Source organism: Mustela lutreola, chromosome 15 (genome assembly GCF_030435805.1).
Source record: "Mustela lutreola isolate mMusLut2 chromosome 15, mMusLut2.pri, whole genome shotgun sequence".
In the NCBI taxonomy this organism is placed as follows: domain Eukaryota; kingdom Metazoa; phylum Chordata; class Mammalia; order Carnivora; family Mustelidae; genus Mustela; species Mustela lutreola.
This window is the reverse complement of record NC_081304.1, coordinates 59,438,471-59,465,482: the sequence shown is the minus strand read 5'-3', so window position 1 is coordinate 59,465,482 and position 27,012 is coordinate 59,438,471. Positions and strand designations below refer to the sequence as shown.

The 27,012-nt window shown below is 52.2% G+C and overlaps 1 protein-coding gene and 1 long non-coding RNA gene across 3 annotated transcripts; one reads left to right on the top strand and one right to left on the bottom strand.

The window, feature by feature from the left end:
* Positions 1-13,651: 13,651 nt before the first annotated feature.
* Positions 13,652-17,874, bottom strand: LOC131816516 (uncharacterized). Its single transcript, XR_009348088.1, has 3 exons — positions 17,700-17,874; positions 16,341-16,511; positions 13,652-15,701 (listed from the first exon to the last, which is right to left on the bottom strand). It is a non-coding gene; the product is annotated as an uncharacterized LOC131816516 (long non-coding RNA).
* Positions 16,437-24,294, top strand: LOC131816515 (polyunsaturated fatty acid lipoxygenase ALOX15). Of its 2 annotated transcripts, none has more exons than XM_059149330.1 (14): positions 16,437-16,571; positions 17,848-18,052; positions 18,250-18,331; positions 18,425-18,547; positions 18,674-18,777; positions 18,957-19,117; positions 19,379-19,522; positions 20,253-20,462; positions 21,728-21,814; positions 21,915-22,084; positions 22,243-22,364; positions 22,869-22,969; positions 23,091-23,258; positions 23,369-24,294. In XM_059149330.1, the coding sequence occupies exons 1-14, from the start codon at positions 16,437-16,439 to the stop codon at positions 23,546-23,548; spliced, it is 1,992 nt and encodes a 663-aa protein (XP_059005313.1). In that variant the 3' UTR covers positions 23,549-24,294. The 2 variants fall into 2 exon arrangements, with proteins under 2 accessions (XP_059005313.1, XP_059005314.1); XM_059149331.1 differs by lacking the exon at positions 16,437-16,571 and adding an exon at positions 17,347-17,607.
* The last annotated feature ends 2,718 nt before the right edge of the window (positions 24,295-27,012 follow it).

Below are 27,012 nucleotides of genomic sequence, written 5' to 3'. Positions count from 1 at the left end.
AAACCACGCCACCTCCCTGAGCCCCACGCGGCCGGACAGCGGGAACCCCACTGTGGGGTCTGTCACTGTCCTGCCCGCTGAGCCTCAGGCGGGCGTGCTTTCCTCGGAAAACCCTGGAGATGTTGGCGGAGAGAGTGTGAGGGTCTTGGGCCTCTGTGGATCCTTGTGAGCCTTGAACGCTCTTCGTGAACCCCCGGCCACGGAGCCCGCGGAGCCCACGGAGCCGCCACAGAGAGCCCCGGGCGGTCGAATGGCCCTGGTCATTCCTGCCCCTCGCATGAGCCCCGTCCGAGTCGCGGGGTGTGTTTCTGCGCATTCCAGACCCGGGAGGCCTGGTCACGCTTCGCTCGCTCATTCCTGCGTTTTCGAGTTCCAGATGTAGTTCCTTGTGTCTCGAGGTCAGCCCTCCTGTAACCACACAGCCCTAAAAGTTCCCAGGTTGTGAAGTTGGAGTTCACCCACTGATTAAAAAAAAACAAAAAACCCCTGCATCTTCAGCTTGCTCCTGAATTTGGTCTTTCCTTGGAATGTGTGACGATTGTCATCGTTTGACTGCCAATGAAACACAGGGTCCGATTGCTTAATCATCTCCTCATGTCTCTTTTTGCCAAGATACCACACCGTTGGGTAACACCATGAGCTCTGCATTTAGCATCCTGTGGCGGATGAGTTAACTTTCTTTTTTCTTTTTAAAAGATTTTATTTATTGATTCAACAGAAATCACATGTAGGCAGAGAGGCGGTCAGAGAGAGAGGGGGAACCGGGCTCCCCGCTGAGCAGAGAGCCCAATAAAGGGCTTGATCCCAGGACCCCGGGATCATGACTGAACTGAAGGCAGAGGCTTAACCCACTGAGCCACCCAGGCACCCAAGATAACTTTCTTTTGATTCTGAAAGATTCAGAGCGAGAAACATCCCGAATTTCAAACCATAAATGCATTCTCCAGCTACTGAGACACAGAAGGATGTCGGTAACTGTGCGGTCAGCACTTTCTAGCCGCAGAAAGAGAAGAGGTCAGTAACTGAGCTCCCGCTGGTGTTGGCTCTTTCATCTGCTCCATTGTCTCTGCTCGCCGCTGTGTCCCGGAGGTCTGCTCGAATCTCCCGCCCGTCCTTAAGGTTACGTTGCCTTGATCTGCCTCCCAGCGTACAGGGTTCGGATATGCGCGAGGTCCTCAAGACTCTATCGACAGCCCGTGGATGTCATCTCAAGGTGCCGTCCTAAGAAATTCCCTAGGAGGCATCCACTCAGCTGCTGACAGAGGACAGTCTTGATCCCTGTACCCTGATCCATGCTCTCTTGAAAAAATATTTTTCGTCGCTGCAAGCCTGCTACGCACATTCTGGCCTGGAGAGATGGGCGGGGACAAGACTGGGCACAGAGTTGCTGTGACCCCTGGACCCTACCTGCCACCGCCCAGTGCTTCTCCCTTCTCTCCAAAGGGCGGGACAGGACCCTTCCCGGAGGCCTTCCTTCCAGGGTATTATTTCCTGCTTCCTCCTGATTGATTGGAGACGGATTAAAGTTTTCATCCCTCTTCCCTGTGGTGTCTCCTTTGCAAAATATACTCTACACCGTCAGCCTGACTCTTGAGCGCGGAGATGATCCGCGGATACTGAGCAGGGGTTGGGAAATCGGCTGGCGGCTGACCCGAACACCAGTTGTGTTTCCGGCCTGTGTTTTGTGGGCCCCTCCCCCCACTTGATTCAACGAGAGGCTCCACAGGCATCTTGACATCCAGGATGAGGACACCATGGTGTGGACACATGCCCTGTTTGCCCCCAGGTGCCCTGTCCGGAGAGTTCTGTCCCGTCCTCAAGAGCTCGTTAGCCCATCCTGCGGCAAGGTCTGGGGGAGCGCTCTGCAGGCTCTCTGCTACCTCCTGTCCTGAGCTGCTGCGTCTGTGCCAACTGTCTGATTGCACAGTGATTCATCCCCCAACCCCGTGACCGCAGACCCTGGTGGTCACGTCACTTATCTGCTGCAGCTCAGGCAGTTGGCCCGGCTGGGGCAACCTCAGAGCCTTCCTCGTTCGCCTCATCTGGCGGTTGAGACTGGCTGCTGATTGGCATCTCGAGTGAGGGCTGTTGGCCAGAGCATCTACATGTGGCCCGGGTTCTGCATTCAAGGCTCTCCAGATAACACGGTGCCAGGAAGAGTGTGGCTTTTAACCTAGTTTTGGAAGGGGAATGGGGGGAGCCGGACCCAGCGTTCCGCGGGAGGAGTATGGGTGTTACAGAGGAGCACGCGGATGTGACGCGGCGGCGTGGAAATGTTCGGAAACAGCCTGGCACAGTCCACGCCCTGACACCCGTTGTCCCCTCCCACATGCGAAGTACTCTCATCCCATTAAGGCAGCAGCCTAGAATCGGGCTCTTGTCCGGGTCTTGTCCCTAGACCAGGTGTCCAGATGGTCTCGCGGGTGTGGTCCTGGGTTAAGGATCAGTCCCGCTGCCCTCGAGCCCCCGTGCCTCTTGGCCTTCCTCTTGGAGGTCATCTTTCCTTTTCCATAAATAGAAGCTCATGTTGGTAGGTGTGTCCTTTTCTTAGCCTGATTCTCGCCTATTGAAGAAGTTTGTGGGTCCAATGTTCTCTTTCCTGTTTGTACTGTTGTTGTGCTTTTTAGTTCAATCTCATGGAATCAAAAAGAAACCTTGTGGGCGTCGTAGGTATAAGCTGTCATGCAGCCCAGTAGACGATGTCCACATGCAGACCTCCGTGCTAACCCTTCCCTCTAGCTTGGACTCCTTGCCCTTGACGTTCTTAAAAGCTCTATTATTTTAACAGAGAAATTTTGCTAGACCTACCCTTAAGTTCCTTAAAAGGCCTTTGCCTGAGGTCCCACCTGGAATCTCTCTGAGGTTTTACCTTTATGTGACAGTCACACCTTCGTCTTCTTCTCGGGACCACATTTTCCTGAAAATGCCCCGAACTGGATCTCTGCCCACAAGACATCTTCTCGGTCGTGGTAATTGTCTGGAGCGGATGAGATGAAGATATTTAGTTAGAGCCCAGCTAGTGCTGGATTGCTCACACGTAACGTTTTTTCTTGACCTTAACCTCTCTCCTCCTGTGTGTCATCGCGGGCAGGGAGGGCCCTCTGTTCGGGGGTCTCCTTGTGTCACACAGTCCACTAGAGGCAGTTCCCACCCTCCAGGGTGCTGTGGGTAGACGGAGTTCCCTCTATGACATAATGATACCAGACGAATGACAATACTTGCCCTCCTCATATAATCCCTTCCTGGAGTTCCCGCTAATACTTCTCTGACTTCAGGTCAAGCTCCTGCCTTCTTGAAGGCTCTAGGTTCCCGCCCAACCTCGGGTCCTGAGGCCAACACGATGCCTTGGGGTCTTTGTTTCATCAGCGTTCCACTCTTGGTACCAAAATCTGTTGTGGGCACCTGATGCTGGTAACAAGTTATCCCAAAACATGGAGACTTGAAATCCTGACCGTGATGGTTCTGGGGGTTACCAGTGCCTGGGAGTCCTCACGTGGTAACTCTCACGTCCAGCTGCGACCAGAACCGGGGTGCTCTCGAAGGCTTCCTCACACATCCGGCGGCGAAAGGTGGGTGTCTTCGGGCCCACGGACGTGGTCCTTGCTGCATGGCCTGGGTTTCCTCGCAGCATGGCCGCCGGGTTCCCAGAGAACCAGGTGGAAGGGAGTGCCTGAAATTTTTATGACCCAGCTTCACACATCACCGAATGTCATTTCTTTTGTACCCTCTTGTTTGAGGCAGTGTCGGGGGGTCCTCTCAGGAGCAAGGAGGTTGAACAGAGTGAGCCCCTTGGTGGGACTCAGTGTGGCAGCCGTGGTGGGAAGTGCAGCCCGTCCCAGTGTCCGTGGTGACCACAGGCGGCGTCCTTGCTGCCGGCCGCACCCAGGGCCGTCTGTGCACTCGACACCCAAAGCACATCCATTGTAGAGTTTGAGTTGTCCTGAATTGAAAGGGGTCATTATAACAATGACAGCTAGGAAACCATTTGAGACAGTGACTTTCTTTCATTGAGCTTTATTGAACTCTCTTTACGTAATGATGCCAGCATACTTTTTCAAGTGAAAAAGTGAAAAATTACAGTAAAAAAGGGAAAAGTTTTGAATTCATACTTCGCATTCTTTATTTTTTGAATCTGTGCTTTTCTTCTTAGAAATTTGATTTTTTTAAAAAAATGAAGCACTTATTTTCTTACATTTTGTTGTCCCATACCTAATGGCCTTCTCCGTGATGTCTGTGGTCAGTGTTCAAAGAACCATTTAAAACTTGGCGCTTTTTTTGTGCGTTTAAGGCTGATTCCAGCGGTTTGCAGATATCTGTCTCTGATGCATCGTACTTAAAGCTTCCCCAGAAGAAACAGACGATTCTGGAAAGAAAAGCTGCAGGTCTGAGCTAGTCCTCCTGTGTGTGTTTATTTTTGTTTGTGTTTTCATCAAAGTGTACTTCAGGGGTTGGAATTAAACCTTAAAAAAGTTGTCTCAGATGTTTGCACAGTTTGACCATGGGTGCTCTGGAATCTGGGTTGGAGACACAAACCATGTTGGAAGCAACCTTGAGCCCCAGACTGCCACTGAATTTGCCCTTGGAATGAACATGTGCATTCGCTTAGTGTTAACTTACAACCAGGAATTCTTAAAATTTACTTCCATGTAGAATACAGCATCGGTTGAAAATGAGTAATAAAAAGCCCTTAAGTGTCCAAATACGTATTTAAATAACAACTTCATTGAGATCTAATGCACAGTTCAGCCCCTATCAAGTGTCTGTAATTCGGTGTTGTTACGTATGTTCACAGAGTTACACAATCATCACTACTAATTTCAAAACACGCTGCCTCCCAAGAAGAGAGCCCAGATACCGGTTTCTTCCAAACGGACCCCCCCCCCCCCCGGTTTCTTCCCCCCACGCTTCTTCCTTTCCTCTCAAACCTGGGAAACCATGGTTCTGCTTCCTTTCGCTGTGGATTTGACTCAACATTTCACTTACGCGGAATCATACCATACGTGGATTTTTTGGTTTGATTTCTGTCACTTGGCACCATATTTTCAACACTCACCCGTTGGACTTGTGTTATTACAACTTAACAATAGCTTCCAGCAAGTCCTAATCACCGCGGGAAATCAGAGCGCCCCGATGACCTGGGGAGCCGGTGAAATCAACAAAGGCGGCCGGGAACCCGAACCCCAGGAATGATATGTCACCGGGGACCTTCCCCGCTGACTTGTTCGCTTGTGTTTATGCTGACACTGACCTGAGACTGACTTCATGTGGGACTGCGCAGCGGGGAGGGGCAGCCAAGATACAGAGAGAAACACTTGTCCTCTTGGCCATAGAACTAAGAAGAGAAGCTCCCTCAAGCTCGGGGGTGTGGCAGTGACGCTCCTTCTTAAAAAATCTTTTCTTGGGGCACCTGGGTGGCTCAGTGGGTTAAGTCTCTGCCTTCGGCTCAGGTCATGATCCCAGGGTCCTGGGATGGAGCCCCACATCGGGCTCTCTGCTCTGCAGGGAGCCTGCTTCCTCCTCTCTCTCTGCCTGTCTCTCTGCCTACTTGTGATCTCTGTCAGATAAATAAAGAAAAAATCTTAAAAAAAAAAAATTTCGTTTTCTCTCTTGGTTTAGGCCCAGTGTGGCTGGTGTCGCAGAGCGCGGCCCGGGCCCCTCACATTGAGAAAACCCACATTTGTGGCCGGAGGAAGTGGAAAAGGGAGACTGTGATAGAGGAGGATGGTGAGTCTCGGTGACTTTCTGCTTTGTTTTCTCTCCCCTCTTGGCACTGAGGGCAGCCCCGTTGTGCAGATCAGCACAGGGGATGGACCCCTGAGGAGAACCCCCTTCTTTCTAGCCAGAGCATGTAACAGTAGGTCCCTGGAGGGTGACGAGGTCAGGGAACATCCAAGGGAGAGAGCGCCCGAGCAGAGGGAGCCCTAGATGTGTGTGTGCATTTACACATATCCTGGCTGCTTCGCAGAGCTGTCGTCCATAGGGCAACCCCAGAGCGGCCCAGCAGAGGCTTTGGGAATTCAGTTAGCACTGACGCCGTAGCTCACAGACGGCGCGGCAGAGCCTGATTCCCGGGCCCGACCAGGTCAGTTGTCTGCTGAATCGAAACACCAGTAAATACCAGCATCCTCCGGAGGATTTTCACAGGACCTGGAGTCTCACAACGTCTAGGGAACAATCTGAAGTCTCAGAAAGATGAAATGTGATGCAGAAAATATATCTGAATAACAGATGAATAAGCGCCAAATTTATCAGATGACAAAAGTGGAAGGTTCAGAAGGCTCCGCAAACCCCAGACCGGGTGAACTCAGTAAAACCACGTCCTGGGGCGCCTGGGGGGCTTAGTCAGTTGGGTGTCTTGCCTTCAGCTCAGGTCATGATCCCAGGGTCCTGAGATAGAGTCCTGCATTGGGCTCCCTGCTCAGCGGGTAGCCTACCTCTCTCTGCCTGCTATTCCCTCTGCTTGTGCTCTCTTTCTTTCTCTCTGACAAATAAATAAAATCTTCAAACAAACAAAAAAAGTCCCAACAAGAGATTATTGAAAATCAAAGATTAAGGGGGGGAAAAAGCCCCTCTTTAAAGTTGCCAGAGAACAAGGACTCAGAGTGACAGTTGGAATGACTGTGGACTTCTCATTAGAAGCAAAGAAGCCACAAGACTGTTGAATGAATCCTTCAAGTATGTAAAGAAAAGACCTATCAACCCAGAGTTCTATTTCCAGCGAAAATGCTTCAGGAATAATGGCAAAAGGAAGATACCTTTATTTTTTCAAAAATATTTTATTCTTAAAAAAGATTTATTATTTTAGAGAGAGAAGAGAAAGCCTGGGGACAGGGGCAGTGGGAGACGGAAAGAATTTCCATGAAGTCTACTGAGCGGGGATCCCATCCTGGATCCCAGCATGGGGCTCAGTCTCACAACCCTGAGATCATGACCTAAGCTAAAACCAAGAGTCAGATGCTCAACTGACTGAGCAACCCATGTGCCCCTAAAAGATTTTATTTATTTATTTATTTTTAGATTTTTATTTTTTGTAGAGATTTTATCAGAGAGAGAGAGAGACAGAGAGCATAAGCAGGGGGAGCTGCAGGCAGAGGGAGAAGCGGGCTTCCCACTGAGCAAGGAGTCTGATGCGGGGCTTGATCCCAGAACACTGGGGTCATGACCTGAGCCAAAGCCAGAGGCCCAACGGACTGAGGCATCCAGCTGTCCCTAAAAGATCATATTTTTAAAGCAATCTCCACACCCAATGTGGGGCTCACACTCATGACTCTGAGGTCAAGAGTTGCACGCTCCACGACTGAGTCAGCCAGGTGCCCCAGAATGAATACATTTTTAGCTGAAGGAGAACGATGAGAATTTGTTGTCATAAGACCTCTTCCACAAGGAATGAAAAGGGAGGTTCCTTTGGGCTGATTATCAATGACACCGGAGGGAAACGTGTAACTTCGGGAATGAAGGAAGAGCAAAAGGAATGGTACATATTTAGGTGATATATTTAACTATAGTCTTTGTTCCCAGTTATTAAAAACATGTTTTGGCTGTCTGAAGCAAAAATTTGCACATTGTCTGGTGGGGTGTAGCACGTAATGTAGATGTATACGTGATAAGTAAAACATTAAAGGGGATTAAGGGACTTATGTGATTGGAAGCCGCCTATTTTTACTTCAAGTGGTAAAAATACTAGCTCTAAGTAGAATGTGAAAGGTTAGAGATGTCTACTGTAATTGCCACAGCACCTCCTAAAAAACAGTATGAAGTGAGACGGCTCGAAAGCCAATGGGTAAATTAAAATAGTAAAAAATACCCAGATACCCTAAAAAGACAGAAAAGGGGGAACAACATTAAAGGGAGAACAGAAACAATAAAATTATAGACTTGAATTCAACCATATTAATAATTAAATGTAAATGGGTTAAAATACCAGTTAAAGAGATGATCAGGCTGGATTTTAAAAAGACCCAAGTATAATCCACTTATAATAATTTTGCACTTTAAATATAATGACATAATAGGTAAAAAATACAGGAGTTGAACAAGATACAGAAGGAAAGTACTAGTAGAAAAATGGAGTGACTATATTATTATTAGAAAAACTAGGTTTTCTGATAAATGAATTCAGTAAGGTGGTGGGATCTAAAATCAACATATAGAAATTGTTGCATTTCCATATGCTAATAATGAAGCAGCAGAGAGAGAAATTGAGAAAACAATACCATTTACAATTGCATCAAAAGTAATAAAATGCCTGGGAATAAACTTAACCAAGGAGGTGAAAGACCTGTACTCTGAAAACTATAAAACAATGATCGAAGAAATTCACGACAACACAAAGAAATAGAGGAACATCCCATGCTCATGGATCGGAAGAACAAACACTGTTAAAACATCCGTACTACCCGAAGTCATCTGCAGATGTAATGCAATCCCTATTCGTATGCCACCAACATTTTTCACAGAACTAGAATGAACAATTCTAAAATCCATATGGAACCATAGAAGACCCTGAATAACCAAGGCAATTTTGAAAAAGCAAAGCAGGGGCGCCTGGGTGGCTCAGTGGGTAAAGCCTCTGCCTTTGGCTCAGGTCATGATCTCAGGGTCCTGGGATCGAGCCCCCGCATCGGGCTCTCTGCTCCACAGGGAGGCTACCCCCCCCCCCCCCGCCCCCGGCCTGCCTCTTTGCCTACTTGTGATCTCTATCTGTCAAATAAATAAATAAAAACTTAAAAAAAAAAAGGAAAAGCAAAGTTGGAGGCATCACATTCCAGATTTCATGTTATACTATAAAACTGTAGTGCTCTTTATGTAGTGATCGGTTTTACCCATAAGAGCAGAAATCAGCAAAATCATAAAACAATAAAAAAAGAAATCAGAGAAACTGAGAGCTGGTTCTTGAAAAAGATCAATAAAGTTTATAAACCTTTAGTCATGACCTAGAAAACAAGAGACAAGTGACCCATTACCAGTATCAGAACTGACACTGGAGACATCACATTGAAACATCAACGGCTGGCATAGGCAGTGGAGCATGTGACTCTTGATCTCAGGATTGTGAGTTCAAGCCCCACATTGGGTATAGGGATTTTTAAAAAAAATTTTTAAAAACCCCACAACTGGGCGCCTGGGTGGCTCAGTGGGTTAAGCCGCTGCCTTCGGCTCAGGTCATGATCTCGGGGTCCTGGGATCGAGTCCCGCATCGGGCTCTCTGCTCGGCGGGGAGCCTGCTTCCTCCTCTCTCTCTCTGCCTGCCTCTCTGCCTACTTGTGATTTCTCTCTGTCAAATAAATAAATAAAATCTTAAAAAAAAAAAAATAAAAACCCCACAACTTTGGGGTACCTGGCTGGCTCTGTTGGTTGAGCATCTGACTCTTGGTTTCATCTCAGGTCATGATCTCAGGGTTGTGGGGATTGAGCCCCACATCGGGCTCGACACTCAGTGCAGAGTCAACTTGAGATTCTCTCTCCCTCTGCCCCTCCCCGACCCAGCATTTTTTTTTCCTCTCTAAGATAAATAAATCTTTCAAAAAAATCAAACTGAACCATTCCTCACACCTCATACAAAAATGAACTCAGAATGAATCACAAACCTAAGTATAAAATACAAGATATGACATAATGCTTCTAGGAGAAAACATAGCAGAGAGTCGCTTGGCCTTTTGTTAGGCAAAGGCAAACATGATACACAAAGGAAAAGAATGATAAAGTTTACATCCCCATAATTATAATTATTATAAAATAAATAAACACATCTGTTCTGCGAACAACACTGGTAAGAGATGAAAAGGCACCCTTGTTCCTCAGTTTTCATTGGCAGAACGTATTTGCGGACTGGGCATCTTATGGAAGACTGACATCTAGAATGTATGTATGTATGTGTCTTCAGACTCAATCATAAGAAAACAAACAGCTCGACAAAACGTGGGCAACAGGCTAACAGGAACTTCACCGAAACACATAGACAGATGTCAAATGAGAACCTGAGAGGACACTTGGTGTGGTGCGGTGCATCATTAACACCATGGACATGCAAAGTAAAGGCACAGAAGCACATGATCGTGCACCTGCTAGAAACCCAGGCACCCCCAGCCCCATCTCCCCTGGGCAGCCCCATCTCCACCGAGAGCAGGCGAGGGTGCAGAGCGACTGGAATTCACACACTGCTGGGGAGAGACCATTTACTGAAGGACTGTGGCCAGAGGGACATAGAAAAGTAGAAGTCTGGTCTACAGCCCCTGCAGCCAGCGGTTCAGGAAGCCAAAGCACATCCTCTCAGCAACTGGCCCAAACAGTCAGGATATGGCCCGTAACTACCAGCATCTCTTGAGTTCTGCCCCTGCTTCCAATTTAGCCCCAACTGGAGAAAGACAAATCCCATCTGCCCCCCACCCCAACCAATCACACGGATGCCCTGTTTCTGGTTAGTTTGCCTACAACTTTCCCATGCCAGCTGCCTCCCATCAGAAGAGAGCTGAACCCTCCCTTCTCAGACTATAAGCCTTCCGTCCACACGGCCTGCCTTGGAGTCTCCACCACCTGCACATGATGGTGGTCTACTCCCTTGCAACACAGGACGCTCTCAATAAACAGCCTCTCTGGGGTGCCTGGATGGCTCAGTGTGTTAAAGCCTCTGCCTTTGGCTCAGGTCGTGATCCCAGGGTCCTGGGATCGAGCCCTACATCGGGCTCTCTGCTTGGCGGGGAGCCTGCTTCCTCTGCTCTCTCTCTGTCTGCCTCTCTGCCTATTTGTGATCTCTGTCAAATAAATAAAATCTTTAAAAAAAATAAACAGCCTCTGTTTATTCTCCTCTGGGTGATGTTTATTTCTTTCCACGCTGATGGGAATGCAAAATGATACAACCACCATAGAAAACGGTCTGGCATTTTCTTAGAAATTTAAACATACGCTTACCCTATCACCCAGGGACCCCACTCCTAGTATTTATTTGACCAATAGTTCAGAGTATCCTGGCTGGGACCTCAAAGTGTAGCATGATGGTCAATTAAGGACATCCCTATCCTTAACATTCTAAGGGAAATATTCTTATTCCATCTGCCCCCGCCAATTTTCTTGGCCTAGAGAAATCCAAAAGGTTCCCCTAAATTTCTGGGGGAATCTTCAGACTAGTGGCCTTGATATACTTCTTGCCTCTCATCCCAGCTCCCAACGTGGAGTCCCTGGATGGCCTGTCAGTAAACTTGTATGCAAAGTTCAGTTCCTTCACTCAAAGTTACAGCACATCAAGCATTTCAGAGTAGTAACGGAAGGGCCAAAATTTTATCAGAAGAACCTCATGGTGTAGCACAGAGCATTCGCAACCTCTCTGCCTCCCAAATCCCTCTGCCTTTCTCCATGACTGTTGGGAGCAATATTTATAACCCATTAAATTACACTGCTGGGCCCCAGCATGTTTTTATGGCACTCTGCACAATTTCAGGAGGGCCTACTGCATTTGAGTCTTGGTTTTGGATAACTGACACAAAGGAATTGGGAAGGGCTCCCATGCATAGGTGATGGCCACGGGGGGAAACTAATGCATGAGGGTTGGGAGGGACCACAGAGAGGAGGAGGGTCAGTGTCCAAGGTGCCCTCTGCCCTTAATTTGAGGGCACCATCTCTTATCACATGGGGATAGAGAGGAGCATACAGAAAGAACCAATGGACATCACCTGCGTGGATGACATGGCCCCATCTCCCGTGCCAGCTTGAAGGATTTGGGTTTGGTGCCCAGTTTGGGTCAAAATAGATAAGGAGAGGCTGCTAGATGGTTTCTGTGAAAGCTTCCCTGCTTTGCTATTTAATTTTTTTTTAAAACTTGGCGTTTGAATTCAGAGGTCTGTGGGGCCAGCCAGCCTGAGTAGAAAGGACTCACCTCCCAAAACTTCCGTGAAGGTCAAGGAGCTTTTGCTCTCCTCCGTGTATGACTAATAATACGAGAATGGGGAGTTCTAGGGCTGGACATTATCTCTAGGGGAAGGGACTGCCCATCAGCCCACTTGGAGTGTAGCATCAGCAGAAAGCCAACTTACTACATGCAGTGCCGACTTCTGTGAATGTCTAAATGGGGTGTCTCTCGGTTGGATGGGGGCCCCCAGAGTTGGGGTGAGGATCTGGTGGAAATCCGTATTGTGTGCAGTGGACGAATTCACCTGAGGGAGAACAAGGGCGATGGCCGTTTCCTGACCACACCGCAAGGGAGCGCGAGCAGAGCAGCAGAGAGGCAGTCCGCAAGGAGGCAGGGTAGGGGACTCTTTAAGTGTGGGGGAAGGTGAACAGGCATGGGGACGAACAGAATTCTCCCCCTTTTGGTCACTGTGCCTGGTTGTGAGCAGCCCATTGGTCACTTCGGGCCTGTGGCTATTTTGAGGAGGGTCCCCTGATGGGCCTGTGTCCAGCCAGGAGGTTGGTGTCCCCTCTGTGTCCATCATGCAAGCCAGTCTGCCTAGAAGCAGCCTCTACACTCTGCCATTTTCCTGAAGAAATACCAGTTTCTTGCATGCAGTTTCCAGTGTTTACCTCTAGCTGATTAGAAGGGGCGAGCGCGGAACATTCTCCGCGTTTCCAGGTGAACTGTTCACATTCCTGGCATCCACGTTCTCCTTCCACAAATCTTCTGCGACTACGTGTCCTCATAAATCCCAGTCATAGTCTCCCCGCACCAACCCCGACGGAGACAGTGCCTGGCTCGCTGTGGAGCATGAAGAGAGGTGGGGACACCAGGTGGGGACCTGGTGGGGACACCCACTGCTTCATTTCTGAACCGCCAGCCCGAACAATTGCAATGGAGCCAGCAAAAGCAGTCACGCCAGGTCCTGGAGAAAATGTGGCAGGTGCATTCTGGAGATGCTCCCAGCTCTCTGCCCCCGCCGAGCCAAGCTCCTGGGTGGAGGTTGTGAGTCCACTTCCCGACACCAACTTGGAAATGGCTCACAGTACGGTCGCAGACATGGGATGCTGCCTTCAAGTTGGGGCCTTGGTTCCTCCCCACACTCAGAATGACCCTTGGGGATGGAGGAGAGCAAAAAGCTCCTTGACCTTCATGGAAGTTTTGGGAGGTGGGTCCTTTTCTACGTGATTTTGAAGGCGAGCAGACTCGGGCTGGCTGGCCCCACAGACCTCTGAATGACCCTGAACGTGTTGCTGGCAGAGATGCCTCCAGCCTCTCCCGCTCTTGAAACGAGAGGTGCGGGGAGACATGGTCCTTCTTTTCCCACCGCGTGTCGCTCTGTCCGTGTGGGATGGTTGGAGCAGCGGCGCCATTTTGCCAGCGAGGAGACTTGCTGAGGAGCTCACTCAGGAAGGATGGAGAAGACAGAACCCTGATTCCTGGCGGTGCCGTGCGGCCGATGAACTAGCAGCCCTGGAGACAACTTACCTTGTGGACTCGTTATCTGCTGAAATGATATTTTTTCTCTGCCGTCTGAGCCATTCTGAATAGATTTTTTTGGTTACTTGCCACAAAGCATTCTGATAAATTTATTATTTCCATTAGCTCCATTTATTTAGGTTTTGCTCCTCAAAATGTCACAACCTAGCCAGTGGGAGCCCCTCTATAGTTGGATATCATGCTCTGTTGGTCTTGCCTGTGACTTTCTTGAACATGTCCTTACTTAGTTTTTTAAATTTTTAGCAACAATTGCCTGTTTCAGGCGTATCCTGAGTTTTACCTGTTCCAAGTACCCCTTAAAGAGCCCAGATTTTCTTTTCTTTTAAAGATCTTATTTATTTAGCTAACGGAGAGAGAGAGAGAGAGAGAGAGAGAGAGCGCACAAGCAGGGGGAGCCACAGGGAGAGGCAGAGGGAGAAGCAGTTTCCCCGCTGAGCAGGGAGCCCGATGCGGGGCTCAATCCCAGGACCCTGAGATCATGACCCGAGCTGAAGGGAGGTGCTCAACCGCCTGAGCCCCTCAGGCACCCCTAGAGCTCAGGTTTTCATGGAGAATAACATTGTGGACCACAATCTGGGCTCCAAGGACTTGGTATAGTAAAGGGAACAACCATTGTTGCTATTGGGACCCTTTTCATCAGGACAGAGCTGGAAAGGGGCAAATTTTCTTAACATATAAATAGTTCCTACAAATCAAGAAGAAAAAGACCCAAATCCAATAGAAAAGTGGAGCAGCTAGTGCCCGGCAGAGGACATACGGACAGCTTCTACAGCAGGAGATGCTCATCCTTACAGAGAGTGAGAGAAACAGAAGTTACAGCCATAGGATAGGAACGTCGGGTTCCTCACCTGTCAGGCTGGCCAGGGAAAAGTGCTTGTCCACACGCTGTGGGCAAGAGGGCGGCAGAGGGAGCACTCTCACACACCAGTGGGCTCGCCAATGCGAGTGTAAATTGGTACAAGTTCCACGGGTTGGTGGTGGGGGGACAGAGCTCTACATTCGCCAGATGCACACAGGCTTGTGACTCAGAAATTCCGTTTCTGGGATTTGGTACTCCATGTATCTCTGCATTTGAGAAATGATGTATATGCCCGGTAATCTCTTTCAGCAAACACTTAAAAAAAAAAAAAAGATATTTATTTATTTATTTATTTGAGAGAGAATGCCTATGAGTGGAAGGAGGGGGAGAGGGAGAAGCAGACTCCCCGCGGAGCAGGGATGCAAGGCTTGAACCCATGACCCTGGGATCATGACCTGAGCTGAAGGTAGGTGTCCAGAAAAAACACCTTTTTTTTTTTTTTTTAAACACTGAGACAAGATCGCAAGCAAACTAAATGTCCAGCTTCTACAAAACCAGGCAGACTGCCCTTTACAACCCAGTGTGGCGGCACCCTTAAGAACAAGGAAGCTGGGGCACCTGGATCGCTCAGGGGGTTAAAGCTTCTGCCTTCGGCTCGGGTCATGATCCCAGGGTCCTGGGATCAAGCCCCCACATCGGGCTCTCTGCTCAGCAGGGAGTCTGCTTCCTCCTCTCTCTCCCTGCCTCTCTGCCTACTTGCAATCTCTGTCAAATAAATAAATAAATCTTAAAAAAAAAAAAGATCAAGGAAGCTTTTCAAGTCCTGATGCAGAAGGATCTCCTGATTTATGATGCAGTGTGGCAAAATCGAGCCGCTGAATGACAGGTCACACACGCTGCCAGAAAAAGGACAAAAGGACAGACATGTATTTGCTTTTGAATGGACCTTGGAAATATGGGCGAGTGACTGAGGTGGGGAAACTCAATGGTGCCTAGCCCAGCGGGAGACGCCAGTGAATGAAGTCTCTCTCCCTTTTGCCCCTTGGCTCCTGTAAATCCACTCCCACTAAACAAACAAGAGCACTGACATTACAGACCCAGTTCTCTGGGTTCCTTCTACCGGGGCAGGTTGCAGGCCCCTGGCCGCTGGCCCGGCTGGGAGCGGAGTGGGAGTCAGTCTTACTCTCCCTTTACTGTTCACGCAGTCCGGGAGTTTGTCCTGCCACCCCCACCAGGGCAGGACTCATGTATAATGGATCTTGGGGTTCAATGGGTTTCAGCAAACACTTCTTGACACCCACAAGCCTGATACGGTGCTCAATCCCGGGGAACAAACCTGGGTTGGTCCTGCTGGGAGTGTGGCCCTTGCCTCGGGGGAGCTCGGCGGGAAGGGGACGTGGACACACAGGAATTGCCATCTTAGTCAGTGAGGGGCGACAGGACCATGCACAGGGCAAACCCAGTACAGAGGGGAAGGCGGGGAGGGCTGGAGCCGCCAGGGAGGACTTCTCTGAAAACCTGAAGTCGGACCGGGGGTTAGAAGGCTGCAAAGAATTTTCCTAGAACAGGCAAACGACATAGTGGGTTCTGAGAGATACAGGGCTGCACCCCAGTGGATGGGAGGTGGGTCGGAGATGAGGATGGCCGGTGGTGGGATGAAGCGGGAGGAGGGCAGGCCTCCTGAGCAGGAGCTTTGAATGGATTTTTGTCCCGCAGGCAGCAGAGAAGTAATGGCTTTGCGGCTAGAATGGAAGGAGCCCCAGAGCTCTGCGCATGGAGGGCTTGCAAGTGTGCCAGGCTGATCGGGTTAATTCAGTGGCCAGGACGGGCCTTATTCACAAACACCTGCAGAGCGAGTTGCCCTCTATTCCACCCCCCAGCCTTGCAACCTTAATAAGCAGAACCCTTCCCAGAGGCGAGCCACCTGGGGAGCCCGAGTGTGCGCCCAGCCACGGGCTCTGTCTGCCTGCGGGGCCGGTGTCCAAGCCTGCTTCCTGCAGGTTTGCTGCCCCCGTCCGCCTCCGCTTCCCCCTTCCGTCCTTCTCCTCCACCTGGAGAACCCCATACCTCCCTGGGTGCCCGCCAGGCCCGCCTTCTTGGGCTGGGGCTCATCTCTGGGCTGCGCGAACGTCGTTGGGGACACGGAAGCCACCGCACCCTCTGACCGCTGGGCCTCCCGGGGGCGGGGTCGCGCCCGTTATTAGCGCATCCACTCTCCTTCCTCCTCAGAGGGCGCGTTCGTCGTCAGGCAGGATGGGTCTCTACCACATCCGCGTGTCCACCGGCTCCTCGCTGTGCGCGGGCTCCAACAACCGGGTGGAGCTGTGGCTGGTGGGAGAGCACGGGGAGGCGACGATCAGGACGAGCCTGAGGCCAGCGCGAGGCCAGGTGAGTCGCGGGGCCTGGGCTGGAGGCTCTGGGGCCGGGCCGGGGCGCACGGGGCGCGCTCGGGACGTGTCCCCGCGCCCGGCCTCCTCGGGACCGACGCGCTGCTCACGGGCCCGGCCTGGCGCGGAATCGGCCTTCCCTCGAGCGGGCCGCCTGTCCTCCCGGGTCCTTTATTGCCCAAAGCTGCCGTTTCGAGTCCTCTCCCGCGTTGCTAGGTGTCCGGCCCGCCCCGGGCGGGGGTGGGGGCGCCAGAGGACCGGGAGCGGGGAAGAAGCCCGGAGATGACAGCACCCAAGGGCCGACGCACTTCCCCGCGGCCGTCGCACCTACCTGGTTCTCGCCCCGATCCCGACTCCCCAGTTCTCATCGCCTGTCCGGCTATCCCCAAGCCTCCCCCCACCCCCAGATGCTGCGGTCTGTCCCTCGGACGCTTCCCAGCCCTCAGCCCTCCCCTCTCGGCCCCCACCCCGGGGGTCGCTCGCGCTTCTCCGTCTCTGCCTCTAGCCGGAATCTGGCGCGGTCCGTTCTGTCTCCTGGACCCCTCGGGCCTCTGCGCCCAGAGCTCTCCCCGCACCGCCCCCTAACCCATCAGGCCGCTTGAACCGGGTCACCTTCACCCTCCCCACCGCCTCGCCGCTTCCGCGCGGCCCTTCCCAGCCCTTTTGGGGTTTGTTCCAAACAGTCCCACCTCCAAACGTGCCCCGCGTGTTCTCGGGACCAATCCCAAGCCCCTGGCTGACCTTCGAGACTTCACGAAGTGCTCGCGCCTCGTCCGCAGCTCTCTCCCCTGCGCCCCAGCTCCCCGACGCCGCCCAGCCCTCCTCGGGCCCCGTCTCCCCGAGCCTCTGGCCTGCACGCCTCCCCGCCTTTCCCTCCCTCGGCCCGGCCGAGCGCTGCCTCCTGAAGGGGTCCCCGGACGGCCAGTCCCGCGGGAGGCCTGCCGGGCCGTGGGCTGTCCGGCACAGCCTGCCGCCTGCTCGGCCCCGCGTCTCCCCACGCCCCGGTGCTCTCTCTCCCCGCGCGGCGCTGTGCACTGGTAGGGTCCTCAGAGAGGAAGAAGCGAAGGAAGGAGCGCGCCTCCCGGTATTCCCGCCCGATGTTCCCTCCTCCCGCCTCACCCCGACGCACCTGCGTTCTGCGCGCCCCCTGCTCCTTCGGGCTCCTTCAGCGCGCCTTTCCAGAAGCTGCCGGACGGGCGTCCCGCGGGAGCAGGGCTCGGCCCAAAGGCCCCGTCCCGCGCGCCCCGCCGACACCGAGCGCCTTGTGCCGCCCGCAGGAGATGGAATTCAAGGCGGACGTGCAGGAGTACCTGGGGCGGCTGCTGTTCGTCAAAGTGCACAAGCAGCACTTCTTCCAGGACGACGCTTGGTTCTGCAACTGGATCTGCGTGCAGGGCCCCGGGGCCGGCGGGGAAGAATTCAGGTTCCCGTGCTACCGCTGGGTGGAGGGCAGTGGCGTCCTGAGCCTCCCGGAGGGCACCGGTGAGCGCCGGGAGGGGGGGGTGGGGTGGTGTGTGTGCTGCGGAGCCAGGAGGAGGGATGTGGAGGGGGCCGGTTGCCAGGGCTGCTGCGGGAGGCCAGGATGATGAAGGGTCAGGGCCCGCAGAGGAGGTGCCCTTGGCGGGGGCCGGGAGAGGCTCTCAGGAGAGGCCTCCCCGCCCCTTCCTCCCTACCTCTAGGCTGGACCGTGGGAGACGACCCTCAGGGCCTGTTCAAGCAGCACAGGGAGCAGGAGCTGGAAGAGAGGAAGAAGCTGTACCGGTCAGCGCTCCTCACCCCCCCCCCCCCCCGCCCCCGCGGGGCCCTGCTGACCCTTCGCTAAGACCAACATCTGCTTTTACTTCTGGGCCACAGATGGGGCAACTGGAAAGATGGGCTAATCCTGAATGTGGCTGGGGCCACCATCAATGACCTCCCTGTGGACGAGCGGTTTCTGGAAGACAAGAGGATTGATTTTGAAGCCTCCCTGGCCAGGGGGTGAGAACAAGGGGGGGCTGGGCCCCAGGGAAGTGTTCTGGTACATGGGGCTGGGCTGGCCTAAGGTGGGTGCCTGTGGTTATCCAACTCTCAGCACAACTCAAACTCTGTGCTTCTTTCCCGAAGGCTGGCAGACTTGGCCATCAAAGACTCTTTAAATGTTCTGACTTGCTGGAATGATCTGGATGACTTTAACCGGATTTTCTGGTGTGGCCAGAGCAAACTGGCTGGTCAGTACCCCCCGCCCCCAGCCCCAGTGCTTCTCCCAGGATCCCCCCCAGAGCCCCCAGCCAGGGAGCCAGGGCCGGGAGACCAGAGGCCTGGGTCCCTCGAGAAGTGTGGGGTGAGGTGGGGATGGTTCGGTGGGGGCGCTCCGACCCACAGAGCTCTCCACACCCGCCCTCTGCAGTGAAGGTCCGGGACTCCTGGCGAGAGGACGCCTTATTCGGGTACCAGTTCCTCAACGGAGCTAACCCCATGCTGCTGAGGCGCTCAAAGCAACTTCCCGCCCGCCTGATGTTCCCCCCGGGGATGGAGGAGCTGAAGGTCCAGCTGGAGACGGAGCTCCAGGTGCAGACACGGGCACCCTAAAGGGGCCACGCAGGGAGATGGGCATGGGGTCCGCTGTGGGCCCAGCTTCCTGCTGGATGTCAGGGAGGGGTGTGCCGGGAGAAATCAGGTGATCGTGAGAAATGCGACCACGTGCTTTCCTCCCTCCTGTGAGTGAGAGCGGCAAACCAGGGTGGGGGGTTGGGGGGGAGTGTCGTGTTGACCGAGACAGATTCGAAATGACAGCAGCCCATGCCCTCCCCTCCCAACCCCCCCATGCAGAGAGGCACTCTGTTCGAGGTGGACTTCTCGCTCCTGGACGGCATCAAGGCCAATGTCATCTTGTGCAGCCAGCAGTACCTGGCTGCCCCTCTGGTCATGCTGAAGCTGCAGCCTGATGGGAAACTCTTGCCCATGGCCATCCAGGTGAGAGGACCCTGGGTTCTGCTCCCAGGGGCCGAGCTCCCGCTCCCCAAGTTCCTGCTCAGGGCAGAGGCCTAAGGTGCCCGGGAGGAAATGGGAAAGAAAGGAGGAAAGTTGGGGTCTGGTTGCAGAGACAGAGCAGGCGAATCTGAGGAAACGAGGGAGCAGAGGGAGCCTCTGAGGACAGAGCGGTCTGGGAGGGCCCTTTCGGAGGCTGCTGTGCCCGCACCTGCTTCGGGACGGGGCAGAGAAGGGGGATGCTGGATCCCGGGACTAGGGTGATGGGTTCACTGACTGCCCAGCGCGGAGGTGAAGATGGGCTCGGGTGTGGGGAGCAGCTGTGGTGCTGAGGGCAATTAGACTGGCCGGGGTTCAGGGAGGGAGGAGGAGGAGTCAGGTGAGGCTCCTGCAGAAATGGGACAAATAGGGAGGAGAAGTGACCACTGAGGACCGGGGGCACAGCCAGCCGTGCGGAGGCAGGGTTGCGAGAGTGTGGGCTAGAGGAAGCAGAGGGTTTGAATCCCGTCCACACTGCGGGCAGCAAAAGGGAAGTGAGGTTGGAGGAGGCCGGGGGGAGCAGTTTCTGCGGAAGGCTGCGGGGCTGGGGGGGGATAGGGGAGGCAGGTGAGGAGTAGCGCCCACCGGGGAGTAGCAGCGTCTGGTGGGCAAGGGATGCAAGGGAGGGGACGTGGGGGCGCCTGGCACTCATCCCACTCTCTGGTCCCCACTCCAGCTCCAGCTGCCTCACGTGGGATCCCCTCCACCACTGCTTTTCCTGCCCACGGACCCCCCGATGACCTGGCTGCTGGCCAAGTGCTGGGTCCGCAGCTCCGACTTCCAGATGCACGAGCTGCAGTCCCACCTTCTGCGGGGACACTTGATGGCTGAGGTCATCACCGTAGCCACCATGAGGTGCCTTCCCTCCATACACCCTGTCTTCAAGGTAGCTTCTTACTCCTTCCCGCCCCGTGGCATTGTTCTGCCACTGGAGACCCTCCCTGGGGACCCTGAGGGTGAGGAGAGCCAGCCAGGAAAGACGAGCGAGCTGGGAGCCCGCTGTGCCTTCTGTGCCTTCGCGTGTCCTCTCAAGGAGGCGAGAATGAGTCATCGGCTGGGTGAAGGGTGCAAAGTCTTACTCTTCTCCAAGCACAGACATACACACGTGGTATAAACAGAACATGCCCACAAACGGGGACTCCAACCAGATGGGACCATACAAATAGCATCAAGTATTTTTCCTGCCCGTTTTGAAGAGTCCTAAACTAGTGACCTGTAGGCCAGCTTGGGGGCTCGGGAGGATAGTAGCCCCGCTCCCTGCAGATGAGGACACCCACCCACGCACTTGTTTTCTTGGCGTCTTCCCGTAGGGCACGAGCCAGTCCAGATGCCGGGGAGAAGCAAGACAGCCAATGTCCCAATCTTTGGGTTTTTCATTTCCGTTACGGGCTAACAGGCAGTAATGGAGGTACTGGAGGTCAACCGTGCTAAGTACTACGCAGAGAAGCAGGCCAGGGTGATGGGAGAGTGAGTTAAGTTGGGTGACCAGGAGAGGCTCCTTTGAGAACGCGACTACAAGGAGCCAGCTTCGAGATGGTCAAGGCACAGGGATCAGCCAGTGCAAAGGTCCTGTGGCTGGAACAAGCTTGGCATGTTTGAGGGACAGAAAGAAGGTGAGTGGAAGGGACAGAGGGGAAAGGGTAGGAGATGAAGTTCTTGAGGCAGGCAGTTTAGACCCTGCATTCTCAGTGGGGGGCCATTATGCCCCCCCCCAAGGAGGTAAAAGTGCTTCTGGGGAGGCAAAAAATTACTATTTTTATGTATAAAGCATATATATACATATAGTACCTGATAGACACAGTATAGCAGTAACGTTAAAATTTCAGGGAGGAATTTTATCTAAAAATGTGTATCACATATGAATGTATAAATCCTATATATATATGACTCGGAAAAGGCCACTTAGAGGCTGATAACGAAACAGACGAGAAACTGAGCTCAACCTTGCACAGTCTTACACGAACAGAAAAGGAGGATGATTTCTTTGAGTTATCAGAGAGCAGTAAGTCAGCGGCGTCCGGGGGGCCACCGAGCTCATGTCTGTGCTATTCCCGCACCGCTGGCCTCTTCCCGCTCCTTAGCCGTGTTCCTTCCTGGCAGGGACTCGGCCGTCTCTTCTGACTCTGCCCTTCCCTGCTCCTGTCCCCACAGCTCATCATTCCCCACCTGCGTTACACCTTGGAAATTAACGTCCGGGCCCGGAACGGGCTCGTCTCTGACATGGGAGTCTTCGACCAGGTACGAGGAGACCAGGGGCATCGCGGGGCTCACCCCTCCCTCCGGTTCTGGCCTCGGGCAGGCTGATGGGCCTGACCCTGCCTGGTCCTCGCCCCCCCAGGTGGTGAGCACAGGTGGCGGAGGCCACGTGGAGCTGCTGCAGCGGGCGGGCGCCTTCCTCACCTACCGCTCCTTCTGCCCCCCCGACGACCTGGCTGACCGGGGGCTCCTGGGAGTGCAGTCATCCTTCTATGCCCAAGATGCCCTGAGGCTCTGGGAAATCCTAGCTCGGTGAGGAGGGGGAAGGCAGGGCTGGGGAGGGGATGCTAGGACAGGAGGTCCTGGTCTGGGCTGGGGGGCTGGGGCCCCGGACCCGGCGAGGCGGTGGGGAGGAATCCGGGGCTGTGAGGCTCCCAGTGAGCTTGGGCTCTCGGACTGTCGGGGGGCAGCTACGTGCAGGGTATCGTGCATCTCCACTACAAGACGGACGAGGCCGTGAGGGACGATCTGGAGCTGCAGTCCTGGTGTCGGGAGATCACGGAGGTCGGGCTGCTCGGGGCCCAGGACCGAGGTACGATTAGCCCCACCTGGGGTCTCCCATGAGAGATCGTTCCCCTGGGAACCTCACCAGAATCCTCTTGTGCCTCTGTGCCATCTTTCAGAAGCATCTCTAACCCTATGAAAACGCCCGAAGGCCTTCCCAGATTCCTTTGCTGTCAGCTAGAGACAGGACCCCATCCTCTGCCCCAAGAGCCCCTCTAGTTCCAGAGGCAGTGGGAACACTGGTCACCCGTGAATGTCTCACAACCAGCTCCCTGAGAAAACGAAACAAAACACAGTGAAAGCCTGAATCGTAGGACTTGCCCATCGGCGTGGTTCGCCGTGCCCCACGGGTGTGACCCTCCCAGCAGCCCCCCCCCCCCACCAATCCGACCCAGTCTGCGGTCAGCACCACAGATCCTGAGGGCACCCACAGTGCCCTCCTCACCCCTGTCCTCTCCCCGCTCTGCCCTGTGTCTGAGCCGAGCTTCTGTCCCCGGCCCCGCAGCCACTAACTTCCCGGAACCCCTTGCAGGCTTCCCCAACTCCCTGCAGTCCCGGGACCAGATGAGCCACTTTCTCACCATGTGCATATTTACCTGCACCGGCCAGCACTCTTCCACGCACCTGGGTCAGGTACTCACCACAGGGGGCTGCTGGGGATTTGCACCTGCAGCGGAGGTGGGGCTGGGGGCAGGTGGGCTAAGGGCTTTCCGTGCTTTGCCGGCACTGACTCTGCATATCTGCCCCTCCCCAGCTGGACTGGTACTCCTGGGTCCCTAACACGCCCTGCACCATGCGGATGCCCCCGCCGACCACCAAGGACGTGACCCTGGAGACAGTGATGGCAACACTGCCCAACTTCCATCAGGCCTCCCTGCAGATGTCCATCGTCTGGCAGCTGGGCCGACGCCAGCCCGTGATGGTGCGGGGATGGGGTGGGGGCTGCCCTGAGGGCTTCCAGGAAGGGGCGGCTGCAACAAGCGAGGCCCGAGAGGGTCCTGGGCTCTCAGCTGCCTTTCTCTCTCCACCCAGGTGGCTCTGGGCCAGCACCAGGAGGAATATTTTTCAGGTCCCGGACCCAAGGCTGTGCTGAAGAAGTTCAGGGAGGAGCTGGCTGTCCTGGAGAAGGAAATCAAGACCCGGAATGAAAAGCTGGACATGCCCTACGAGTACCTACTGCCCAGCCTGGTGGAAAACAGTGTGGCCATCTGAGCGCCTCCCCACTCCACCAAGCCAAGCACCACCCCTTGGTGTTTGTGGTCCCGCCCCCCTCTGACCCCCAGCCACCCCGCCCTGGGGAGAGTTCCTTTTCCATGGTCTGTGGCCACATTTTATTTTAGATTCTGCCTGCTGCCTCCTGCATCATTTGGGTCCATGCCCCCCGCCCTGGGGCAGATAATAGCCACGTTTATGTAAACTGTTTCAAGAGTAGGATAGGATGTCCACACAGGTCACTCTGCCTTGTCCATGAGCCAAATACGATTTTGAAACAAAATTGGGCTTAAATGGCAACAAAAAGATACATTAGGCAACAAAAGAAAAGAAGTTAGAACAAACTATCCGAAAGCAAATATTGGCCAAAGAATGTAGCACATCTTTGTGACTGGTCAGGCTTTATCCCCCGTCCTGAAGGCAGATCCCATACAGCAAAGCACTCACAGCAGTCCTCAAGATTTCTGTCTTGTGGCTCACGTAGAGAGTGAAAATGGAAGAAAACGGGGGCGTCCATATCTATAACCCATTTGCAGTTCCCCAAGTTAGAAAGTTCCAAATTGAAGTAATTAACCAGAGGGGCACCTGGGTAGCTGCCTTTGGCTCAGGTCATGATCCCGGCGTCCTGGGATCCAATCCTGCATCGGGTTTCCTGCTCAACGGGGAGTCTGCTTCTCCCTCTGCCCCTCCCTCTGCTCATGCTCCTGCTCTCTCTCTCTCTCAAATAAATGCATATATAAAATCTCTCTCTCTCTCTCTTTTTTTTTTTTTTTTTGAGTTGTGGACAAAATCTTTTATTAGTTTCTAGTTTACAGGCCTCATCAGTGCCTTTGGTAGTACTATTAAGAGACCATTTTACCTAGCTTACAACTAAATGACAAAAATTTTCAATTGCAGTCATTTCTCACCTAGGGCTGCCAAGTTATAGGATACATTTCACATAGAATCATTTGCCTTATAAAACACAAGGTGTCCTGTGTGCTTTTTTGCCATACTCAAAGCAGCCTGAAAAAGTTCCCCTTCCTGGGGGTTGGGAGGAAAGCCTATTCAAGGACCAAATAAGATCCTGACAGAACTCATGTTCAAACGGTCAAGATTCACAGTTGCTTTATCAAATGCACCAGTGTTCCAAGAGATTTGCTGGCTATCTAAAGCCAAGAATTAAGGATGCCTGGGGGTCTCAGTCGGTTGAGCATCTGCCTTCAGTTCAGGTCATGATCCCAGAGTCATGGGATTAAGTCCCCCATCTGGCTCCTTGCTCAACACTTTCCCCCTGCTCATGATCCGCCCCCCTCCTGCTCTATCTCAAATAAATAAATAAAATCTTAAAAAAAAAAAAAACAAAGCTTACCATACACTCCAGTCCTCTCATTAGGTGAACTTTTTGCCAAACTTTGTGTTGAATCCCCAGTGCAGTAATATTCCCTCTTCCCCTAACGTTGATCTTTAAAGATGAAAATTCTTATAGGAAGTGGATTTCTAGTCCTTAAGTGACAGTAAACAACTTCCAGTAGATTTTCTTTTCCCACAATCTAGATAAAGTAACTCTACCATTAAATAAAATAATGCTATTGAATGCCTCACCTTTTAAGGTATATATATATACATACATATAATACTAATATACATACATATATGTATGTATATATATATACACACACATTTATTATTATTATTATTATTTTATTTTATTAACTTATTTAATATATATACATATATATGTATATATGTATATATATGCATTCAATAGCATTATTTTATTTAATTAATTTATTTAATATATATACATATATATGTGTATATATATGAAATTTGATTTATTTATTTGAGAGAGAGAGAGCGCACAAGCGGGGAGAGCAGAAGGCAGAGGGAGAGGAAGAAGCAGGCTCTCTGCTGACCAACGAGCCTGATGCAGGGCTTGATTCCAGGACCCAGGGATCATGATCTGAGCCAAAGACGCCTGTCTTTGGGTCAACCAGCTGAGCCACCCAGGTGCCCTATTTCAATATTTATAAATATGACAATGCATTCTACTAACTGGGAAATGAAAATGTGATAATCTATCAAGTTTACTCCACAGTGATATGATACACATTTTCTATGCAACATGTTGACTTTGTGTTACAGAATTTAACCTGTTTTATGAACTATCTTGTGGTGTTATTCTTTGCTTATCTGTTCTATGAGAAGATGTGTCGCACCGACAGACCCCCTTTTCCCATAGGTTTTACTCTGTACTTGAACAGAGCTTCTTTCCCTGAGACAAGGTGAAAAAACTCAAGGCCCCACCCGGGAAAAGAAATGTTAACCCGATTTCAGTTTCAGCATATTTTAACACCAGAAATAGGGTCTGTGCAACTTCTACCTGAACCATACTATATGAGGTTATGGTGTTAACCAAAAGAAGACAGGGGTTTCTCATTAAACTTTTGTTTTAATGGGTCTCAGAATTCTGTGACAGGCTTTTTTTTTTTTTTTTTTAAGATTTTATTTATTTATTTGACAGAGAACACAAGTAACAGAGAGGCAGGCAGAGAGAGAGAGAGAGAGAAGCAGGCTCTACACTGAGCAGAGAGCCCGATGCGGGGCTCGATCCCAGGGTCCTGGGATCATGACCTGGGCCGAAGGCAGAGGCTTCAACCCGCTGAGCCACCCAGGCGCCCCTGTGACAGGCTTTTGGTCAAGTTATTTCTATTAAGAAGTACTGGTTTTCACTCTGGCAAACAGTATGGTGGTTCCTCAAAAAGTTGAAAATAGAGCTACCCTACAACCCAGCAATTGCACTACTGGGTATTTACTTTAAAGATACAAACGTAATGATCCGAAGGGACACGTGCACCCGAAAGTTTATAGCAGCAGTGTCTACAATAGCCAAACTATGGGAAGAACCTGGATGTCCATCAACAGATGAATGGCTAAAGAAGAGGTGGTATATATCTACAATGGAATACTATGCAGCCATCAAAAGAAATGAAATCTTGCCATTTGCGATGATATGGGTGGAACTGGAGGATTTGATGCTGAGCAAAATAAGTCAGTCAGAGAAAGATAATTATCGTATGATCTCCCTGATATGAGGAAGTGGAGATGCAACGTGGGGGGTTTGGGGAGTAGGAAAGGGAAAAATGAAACAAGATGGGATCAGGAGGGAGACAAACCATAAGAGACTCGTAATCTCACAAAACAAACTGAGGGTTGCTGGGGGAGGGGGGAGGGAGAGGGTGGTTGGTTATGGACATTGAGGAAGGTATGTGCTATGGTGAGTGCTGTGAAGTATGTAAACCTGGTGATTCACAGACCTGTACCCCTGGGGCTAATAATACATTATATGTTAATTTTAAAAAAGTACTGGTTTTAAAAACTAATAAGGCATGCCTGGGTGGCTGAGATGGTGGAGCATCTGACCCTTGATTTCAGCTCATATCATGATCTCAGGATCCAAGTGACTGAGCCCTTCGTGAGCC

Excerpts from the sequence above, each read along its gene's own strand:
- LOC131816515 (XM_059149330.1), top strand. The coding sequence starts at position 16,437 with ATGGGTCTCTACCACATCCGCGTGTCCACCGGCTCCTCGCTGTGCGCG. Across the intron at positions 18,548-18,673 it reads GAAGCCTCCCTGGCCAGGGG|GCTGGCAGACTTGGCCATCA; the intron begins GTGAGAACAAGG and ends TCTTTCCCGAAG. Across the intron at positions 22,970-23,090 it reads CTTCCACGCACCTGGGTCAG|CTGGACTGGTACTCCTGGGT; the intron begins GTACTCACCACA and ends GCCCCTCCCCAG.